The following is a 9,386-nucleotide window of genomic DNA, read 5'->3' as shown; positions in this document are numbered from 1 at the left end:
CGCAGCGACCCTGCCAACCGCCTCCGCAGCCTCGCAGCATCGAAGCCCCGCCACCTCGGCCTCGTCGTCGTCGTCCGCGTGCCTCGGGGCCGCCGTGTCTCCAAGCTCATTACACGAGCGAGCTACTTCATTCAACCCATCCCACTTTCCCCCCCTGTTTTCGTCAGATCCTTCGGAGCTCGTCGAATAACGTCGCTGGCATGTGCACCGTCAGAGTCACACCCGTTGCCGTTGGCATGTGCGCATCATGCACCTTGTGCCAACCACATAAACCAGTGCTAGCAGTGTAGTGTCTGCGTGCATCATGTCTCATGCCTTGTGCTATTTTACCTTCCGCTTCCGCTCAGCTTTGTTCGTGGCTGGAAATTATATCGGCAAGTTCACGATCAAGGCTGCTTGTAACCCTCCTGAGCACCAACGAGATGGCGTCACTGTGCTCCACATGGCTGCAGGTTTGAATGTCATGCGTCGTGACTGCGTCTCGTCGATTGCAGAGAACAGCACCCCGGCGAGAATAGTCGTTTCGCTGGTACACGATAAATTCATCGACGGCTGCCAGACGAATTTCCATATAGGCTGATGCAAAGATGTTGAGATTTCCAGTCTCTACCTCGAAATCCCCTTCAAAACCAGCTTCGACGAGTCTGGAGGGCGAAAGCTGAAGAGAACAAGAAGAAGAGGGTAGCGGCGGTGGAGAGATTAACTGTCCCAGACAGACGGAACCTGGAAGGCTAAAACATGTGCCTTCCCCTGTTTAACTTTCTACTGCTCATGTTCATGCATTGTCAGGTTGGAATGTTTGAACGGTTTTATGTACGCTGTTTCTGTCTGCAAACGTTGGATTCATGGAAAGGGTTTAACGCCTGGGATCGTGCAGGTGGATCGCTGTTTGCATTTGACTTTTGGTGGTTGTATCAAACTATGAGTTCCATATCTTGCTATATCCTGTTCACCTTGGTTGGGTGATTCTGTTACTCTGCTGTAGTTCGTGTGTTCCAAAATCGTGTGGTTTGTGCCTTGCTAGGCAGATTGTAATCTAAAGCCAGCGGCTACGGATTAGAATATAAAATTTGAAATGATTACATCCATTGAATAATGCATCTGCTTACTTTTTTCCGTGTTAGTGGAAATTTGATGACCATTTATAAAATCCTTCTGCAATGAAATAAATGTCATTTTTGCACAATCGCCAAAGCAATATTTCTAAGCAGCTGGAATGCACATGGCACACCAATAAAAACTAGTCAGTTTCAAGAATGGTCGTGCTTTACAAGAGCATAGCTCTGTTAGAGAGGTGAATATTCATCTGGAAGCACAAGTGCACAACACCATATGAGTTTCCAGCAGTTTTGAGGTTTGAATTAGTCCTTAACCTAATCAATTTAGTGTACACATGTCATGTCCAGGAGCCATAATTTTACATTCGAATTTCCTCAGAGAATGCCATTAGATGTTGAGGGCATGTTTCACATATTCAACAAAATTTTGATGCTATGACTGGGAACGAACAGTTATATGTACCTCAAGCAATCACGTCAACAGCGCCCCCCCCCCCCCCCCCCCCATGATGTAAACCGGCATTACATGGGTGCAACAGCGCCATCAGGTGGTTGGGGGTTGGCCGCCGCCGCTTGACGCCTTTGACGCTCTCGCAGGTACAAGACAGTCACAAGGCAAGCGAAGAGAGTCAATATAGTTGCATTCCCTTCATCCATGAGAACATCCTCCACCCATTCCTCAACAACAGGATATATCTCCGGCAGTGAATCGATAAAATGAACCTGAAATTTAGAAAGTAAAGGCTGAGCATTGCAAGGACCAAAACAAGTGTCAATACAAAATAAGTGCAGAAACTAGAAGCAAGCACTTGCCATCAATTGACTAAATGACTAGGACTATAAAGAACATCAAGATGCACAACAGGTTCATGTAGTGTGTTGGGCTTGATATGACATACTTCAAAGAACAACTAAATTCGTGTATCAATACTTCTTGGGTAGCTTTCGAAATGAACTTCCAACTTTAGTACCGAAATTTTTCCCAAAATTCTAAACTAATAAATTAGCGTTTGCTTCATGTCCTTGAAATTAGCAAAGACACTTGCGGTTTGACTCTTCTAAATCTGGGGATCAAAATTTATCTGGTCCGCATAATAGATTAAAAAACGCCTTCCCTTTCCATATCTTTTCAGAGATATGCATTCACCTCTCCAAGTTCATTACACGCACGCTATTTGTTTTCCACTTTCTGCATAAACTCATCAACTGAAGATTATGTAATAAGCACTTTATCACTGGCAAGGCATCAACACTTTACTGCTTGCTTGGATAGAAGGCCCAATTCTCCTATGTTAAAAAAGCCCTGTCTATACAAACAGGCCTTAAGGGTTACACAATTCTTGAAGTACTGGAACTCGGAGTGTAAAACGACTTTTAGCCATTTAGGCAAAGATGCTGAAGAACATAAAATCAGAAGAAACTGTCAAAACAGGGGCAACACATTGACAATTCCAGGTATGTGTCAAGGCTGGGAAAACCAGTGGTAAGCAGCTTGTTATCGTTGCCAGAAATACAGGTCAAGGCACGTGTATACAAGCGTGTTTAATATCAGCATGCTCGGAAACTTAGTCCCAACTTGAAGCAATTCCTGATGCTTGTTAACAGTGCTAAACCTTTTTTTGTTGTAAACATGACATTTGATAACTCCAAGTGCAGGAATAACCCAGCAAGGTTTCCCAACCAATTTTGTTAAGGATCGAGGCTAGGGTGCATTGAATATAACTTATATAAGTTATCATTGGGGACTGACCAGTAACCATCAAGGTACCAGTAGTAGACACCCATTCAGGCGCAAACATTGGTCCAGGAAAGAGTTTCCAAATTTAGGCGCAAACATTGATAATGTATGTTTCGAGGCCAACCCCAGCCTTGATGAAGCCAGAAACTAGATGATACATACTCCATAGAGAGAACAATGTCTTACCAAAAAACTGTCGGCGTAGTTCTTCCTTAGCCATAAACTTGTTAGTGCAAGCATGACAGGGAGCTTAGCTGTTGAATCCACCGCAACAGCTTGATCATAATATCTTTTTGCCAAGTGCAAATCAAGGGGAAGTCCATGACCATGCTCATGCATGTACCCAAGGTTAAACATGGCCTGAGCATTAGACTGTGATTGAGCATGCATATATGCCTCTGCTGCACGTTCGTAGTCCCTTGCTACGCCCTGTAACACAAAAATACAGATCCAATGTGTCATGTCGTAGTGCTAGTGTCTCCGAGAGCAGAGTCTCTCAGGATATCTCAAGTACAAAAGCAAATTTGGAAGCCATTTTTCATTTAATTATCTAAATATTTTCCTTTTGGAAAGCTGCCTCACAAAACATGACATTTGGTTCATCATACAAATGCATAATTTGGCAACAAAATTGTTCATATTCATGTCAACAGCGACTGCAGAGCATATATTCCATTTTCTTTCTAAAATTCATAATGTCAAAACGAAATATTTTTTCATCATATTTCCAAACTGTCTTTTCTACAAATACATGATGGTCATCCTAACAGGTAAACCAAGCACGAGTACTGCTCTCAACAAAAAATACTAGAATCACAACAATATATGGTAATATTTTATGCGACTCTGATGACAGTATTTCAGCAAAAAAAAAAACTGCAATCATCTAAAAACCCCAACAGGCCAACATGCGCTTAATTTTTTTTATTATAAGTCATAACCAAGGATATGCATTTTAGAAAGAGGACTGTACAGCATACCCGACCGTAGTAGTAGGCATCACCAATCAACAAAGCAGCGTGTTCATTACCCTGCTCAGATGCTTGCCACCACAAAGCATGTGCACGGAGATGTCTTTCCATATCTGTGCAGAAACCATTTTCTCCCATGCAAATACTTTCATCACCGTACCTATCCAGAATCCACGCAGCATTGCTCTGTGCAACCTCATATCCAAGATCTGCCATTCTGGAATATAAGAGTAAAGCTTTCCCGACGTCACCTTTCAAATAAGATTCCAGAGCCCATCTAGACAGTGAGCTCCAGGGTCCCCTCTCAGCAACAGACTTGTACAGCACCGATGCCTGGAATAGGAAAGAATGTATTAATGATTCAGTTGCTGAGGCATCCGGAGTTGTTACATTAATTGATTTGCTTTTCCTATTTGCATCACTAACAGACTAGCATCGTTGAAATAACCAATCAAATATAATTGCAAAATAAATATCTTTCTATAACAAAAAATGGATATAATGATCCGTCAGACTAGGGCATTTTCTCAAAGTCTTGTTACCGGAGATATACACTTCAGCATTGTGTGTCAGTACTTATGTATAGATCCCATTTGGATATGATTATATGAACACGAAAAGGCATGTGCACTGTAAAAGTAATAATAGGTGCCGCTATTGAGCTAATAAAACATAAGCAATGTTTTCGGCAAGTCTTTATACTTTTATGAATGATATTGTTACATAGGTCTTTATGTATTATCAACATGTCATATCTATGGTGTAGACATATCGGCGTTCCAAAGCTTGGGTCTTTTACTTTAAGAAGATTGATTACTAACTTCAATATTTTTCCTTCAAATAGATCTAAGTATTTTGTGCCTGTTGGATTGTCATTACCTGCTATGAGCTATAGAAACACTTTGTCACTACACATTTAAAAACACTGCACATTAAATAAATGGAAGAAAATGCCTTCTACCCTCAGGAATAATTGAATCAATCAAGGGAAATTAAAATTCATGAATTCAGCTCAAATCATTCACTTAAGTATTTGGAAATTAAAATTCATGAATTAAATATGTATGCACAGCCTTTTTTATAAACTTTAAGGGACAACAAACATTTGAAGTCTGTTGATGGGGGAGCATTCTAGATACTGACGATGATCTAATCACATAATGCTCATGGGGCATCCGATATACCAGTCACAATTCAATCAATTAATACAACAAAGGTGCTTAGTCATTACCATATGGAGATTCCTCTTAAGACCAATTCCTTTCTGGAACAGCTTTGCCACCTGATAAATAGCTTTTGGTTGCCCAGCATTAACTGCATGAAGAAAGAGATTGCATGCTCTTATAACATCCCTCTTCACACCAATACCCTTGAGATACAATACGCCAAGGTTATAATGTCCCCCAGCTTCCTTATTGTCAGCTGCAATTTCGAAAAATTCCCTCGCCTGCAACAACAAAAAAGATTATGTGTTATATCAGTCAAGACAATTTTTTGTATTATCTTAGAGCCTCGGTTGATTGGAGTATAATATTGGTTTAGGTGTTTCCTTTTTTTTGTTTTTGTTTCTATCAAGTGCTTCTATGTCTTTATCTAGGCAAAATTGATAAAGCTACCCCTCCCCCTACCACCATCAAAAAGCTCACACACTTCTCCACTTTCCCTTCAAAAACTTGATTTATATGCACTTCACATAAGTGAATATGCCATATCCCCCCCCCCCCCCTTCCCGCTGATCACAATTTCAACTATTTCCTATTCTTGCATAGGGACCATGTTATGTTGGGCACAGTCAAGACGAACTTAGCCAATCCAACAAGACATACCATAAAGGCATAAACCATTAATCAGCAAACCTAACCGATCTGATCGATCGCAGGTCTCATGCAATTGGTGACTGCATGCGAATTAACATGCAAATTGCAGGCGATCACATGGCAGATTGATATGCAGTTGGCATTCCATGCCCTCGACTCAACTTCACCACATGCAGCTCCAATCAAAGACAAAGATTGTTGAAAAAAATACAGAATATATATACTTTCATAACAGAATATCATATTCTAATTTGGCCATCTTTGGAAGTTATCTTAATATATTAAATAAATTCATCTGCCCTAGAATTTAACAACAACTCAAAGTGCAAAACAGAAAGATTTCTTACTAGACTGCATCTCTGTGAAGACATAAAAGGAAGCACTCTAAAATCCAAAACATGATACAAATATGATTCCTTCATATTATCCTCATTACTAAGAGGATCCTTGGAAATAAAATTTCTGTTAATACTAAATGTTTCCTCATTTAGATTAATAACAGAAGTAGCTGGAGTAGAATTGGCTAGAAAATATGGAAGCTGGAAGTCACACATCGATTAAATGGGTTCGATATGGAAAGCACGCTCATGTTACTCAAGTTCTACTTCGTAACAATTATTTTTGTGATGTTAATATGTTTTATCTTCACAACCCCATGGCAAGATAAATTGTGAACTTGTGGAGGAATGTTATTGCTATAAATTAGTAAGTCACACATTCAAGCACCTTCGAGCATGCATATGTCACACATTCAAGTACCTTTCGAACAGCAATATATGCATGCAGTACTATTTACCAAATAATTTATAAATAAAGCTAGCTGCCTACAAATTTTCCTAGCCATAAGAAAATGGTAGCAGAGGCTAAAGTGAAATTGTAAGCATGGAAAACATTTAATTCCATAGCCTTTCAAGCTTTCTGATGTCCAGCTATTATGTCAACAACAACAAAGCCTTTTATGTCCGGCTATTATGTCCTTCTACAAAAATGTGATTATATCCAAAGTTTCGAAACCGGATACTTACTTTCGTCAAGTTTTTCTTCTCCACTCCATAGCCTTTGACATACAGATAACCCAATCCATTATAAGCTGAGTAATGTTGCTGCTTTGCTGCAAGTGTCAACCACTTGTATGCTTCAGTATAGTTCCTTTCCACGCCGGCACCTCTAGCATAGATCTCACCTAGAAGCTCCATCGACCGTGTATCGCCTTTCTCAACAGCCTTTGAGAACCAATGAAATGCTTTTCCATAATCACGCCGGAGTCCTCGTAGTCCATAGTAATACAGAAGCCCTAATTTGTACATGGCAGCAGCATTGCCTCGTTGTGCCTGGTACTCTGTTATTTGAAAATCTTCATCATCCTCACCTCGAGACTTCCTCAAGGCCTCCTTGTTTTCTTCAGTCCCACTGTGGAGCCGGATCGATTCGATCACTGGTGGTTCCTTTGATATCAAGGAACTTGATAGAGCAGCCTCTGCAAGTTCAGCATATAGTGCGACTGCTTCTTCGTACATCTGAAGATTCCAATGTCAGAAATTCGGGATTGACTGATCAAACCTAATTTAAACACAAATAAATATATCCGAATAGCAGGAACTACATGATAATTAGTTTAGAATCATTAATGTAGCATATAGCACCATTACAAGTGGCAGAAAGCCAGAAACAATGCAAAAATAATAAGGCTAGAAGATTGCTAACCAAATATACCCGAATCAAATTCAAATAAAGCATTAAATTAATTTCACATGTTATGGCGTGAACAAATTTGAGCAAATCCTACTTTTTTTACATGAAGTTATAATCATTGAGATAACCACAGATGGTGCAATACATGCGAGCAAACAAAACGAATTACAAAATTGGCAGGAAGCTACTATCCCTGATTCCTTCATCTCATGAAAACAAAACACAACAATTCACAAGATAACACTGCATCAAAGGATAAAAGATACAAATAGTTAAATAAAGGTTTCTTACAGCCTGTATATATGCATGAAATAAAAGCAAGCTACTCACTGGATTAACCCCCCAAAAAACTAAGTCCATATTTGTGACATCAAAACAGAAAGAGAACGGCAGTAATATAAGTCTAGGACGGGTCACGAGGGCACTGGAGGATGAGCTTAATGCCACGTGTTCCGAGAACTTGAAAAAACTGCACACTTAAACTCATTTCGTACCACTGAATTTCATCAACGTGATTATTGCTGCTAAGATCTCCTTCAACTTCCAAGGTGATTTGGGTCACATAATACATTAGCTTTGAATGAGAATCGTTGGTGGTACCATTACAGCAAGTCTACAACACCGGATATGATAAATAGGGGAATTCAATTCTATATGATATCATGTCCGTACAAATTGCAACAATGTGGCAGGTACAATGAAAACCACGCAAACTGACAAGGCGTGGAACCGCAGTTTCTACCACACAAACATTAGTAACGCCCACACAAACATGGCTAAAGAATTTGCAATTCTAGTGCCTAATTTTCCCAGGGATAGTAACTTTTGCAAGTTTTTCTACTGCTAAACATGGAAATAGGCATTTGCGGCGAATTCCTACTAAATTCGTGCAAGTAAAATAACTAACCTCGCTCGACATCAATCAATCATGGAACTGATTATCATACGCAGTTTGCACGACTAAGTATACAAATGATCAAATCATCTCACCTCCTGGCGGAAGTAGGAGTATGCGAGGGCCATCCTAGACTGGAGATCCCCCGCGTCGGCCGCGAACTTGTGCAGCAGGAACGCGCGCGATCGGGACGCGGGGCGCGTCATCCCGGCGCCGGAGAGGAACGCGAGCGCGGACTGCGCGCCCGGGTGCCCCCCCGCGGACGCGGCCTCGATCTGCGCGGCGGCCGTGGCGAACGCCGCGTCGTCCCCTGCGGAGGCCGCGGAGAGCATCGCGCGGGCGCCCGCGACGAAGAGCGCGTCGGCCGTCGAGTCCGGCTCGTCGTCCGAGGCGGAGGGGCTGGCGGGATCGAGGAGGGGGACCCAGGAGGACGGGGAGAGGAGCGGGTCCGCGGTGGGGGAGTCGTCGGCGAAGTCGTCCCACTCGTCGGCGTCGGTGCCTGCGGAGTCGGCGGAGGGCAGGGAGGGGTGCGCGGCCGAGTCCTTGATGAAGTCGTCCCCGGAGAGGACCAGGACGAAGGGCCGCACCGCGGCGGCCGGGCGTAGAACAGAGGCGACGACGGCGACAGCCGCGGCGAGGAGTAGGAGGTGACGGCGGTGGAGGATCCGAGCCATCGGAGAAGGTACGAGTCCACGAGATCCTGTACAGTGGAGCTGAGGGGTTGGGAATTCGGAGATGGGGAACCGCGTGGCTGACAGGTGGGGCAGCCGGAAGGACGGCCTCGGATGTGAAGTTTCGGCGGTGACGTGGACATGAGCCCACGGTTGAGACGTGTCCGTGCTGCGTGATTGGCTGGGGGCTTTTGAGGTCAAAGTGGGTCCGACTCGGAAGAATCAACTGGGCCGGGAGGCGGTACGGTCCAATTCGGCCCATGAGTTTACTGCAGTTTGCGTAGGTTCGGGACGAATGTTTGAACCATATGGGCTGTGATTTAGAACTTTTTATTTCTATATTTTTAATAAAAAAAATTATAAATATATGAATCCGTTTTGAAAAATTAGGAAGTTGACAACAGGTGATAGGTTTAACAATAAAAAAATATTGCATTTCAGTACTTTAAAGTTCAAAACACTATCAAAATTATTATAAAAAATTCTAAAAAAACGTGTATATCCCTCACTCCCAACTGAACAACAAGGGGTAGCAAGAGCTGCT

At 42.3% G+C, this 9,386-nt stretch overlaps 1 protein-coding gene across 1 annotated transcript; it reads right to left on the bottom strand.

The window, feature by feature from the left end:
• Nucleotides 1-1,307: 1,307 nt before the first annotated feature.
• LOC133912092 (ERAD-associated E3 ubiquitin-protein ligase component HRD3) lies at nt 1,308-8,938 on the bottom strand. The gene is made up of 6 exons (XM_062354665.1): nt 8,267-8,938; nt 6,610-7,101; nt 4,999-5,214; nt 3,777-4,100; nt 2,983-3,225; nt 1,308-1,781 (listed from the first exon to the last, which is right to left on the bottom strand). The coding sequence occupies exons 1-6, from the start codon at nt 8,843-8,845 to the stop codon at nt 1,581-1,583; spliced, it is 2,055 nt and encodes a 684-aa protein (XP_062210649.1). The 5' UTR covers nt 8,846-8,938; the 3' UTR covers nt 1,308-1,580.
• Between the last annotated feature and the right edge of the window lie 448 nt (nt 8,939-9,386).

Source organism: Phragmites australis, chromosome 3, assembly GCF_958298935.1.
Source record: "Phragmites australis chromosome 3, lpPhrAust1.1, whole genome shotgun sequence".
In the NCBI taxonomy this organism is placed as follows: Eukaryota; Viridiplantae; Streptophyta; class Magnoliopsida; order Poales; family Poaceae; genus Phragmites; species Phragmites australis.
This window is presented reverse-complemented; position numbering and strand designations above follow the sequence as displayed.

Bases quoted from the DNA above. Each gene is read 5' to 3' on its own strand.
- LOC133912092 (XM_062354665.1), bottom strand. From the start codon at position 8,845: ATGGCTCGGATCCTCCACCGCCGTCACCTCCTACTCCTCGCCGCGGCT. The intron at 7,102-8,266 runs GTGAGATGATTT...TGGAATCTTCAG, and splicing joins ACTCCTACTTCCGCCAGGAG to ATGTACGAAGAAGCAGTCGC. The intron at 5,215-6,609 runs GTAAGTATCCGG...TTGTTGTTGCAG, and splicing joins AGAAGAAAAACTTGACGAAA to GCGAGGGAATTTTTCGAAAT.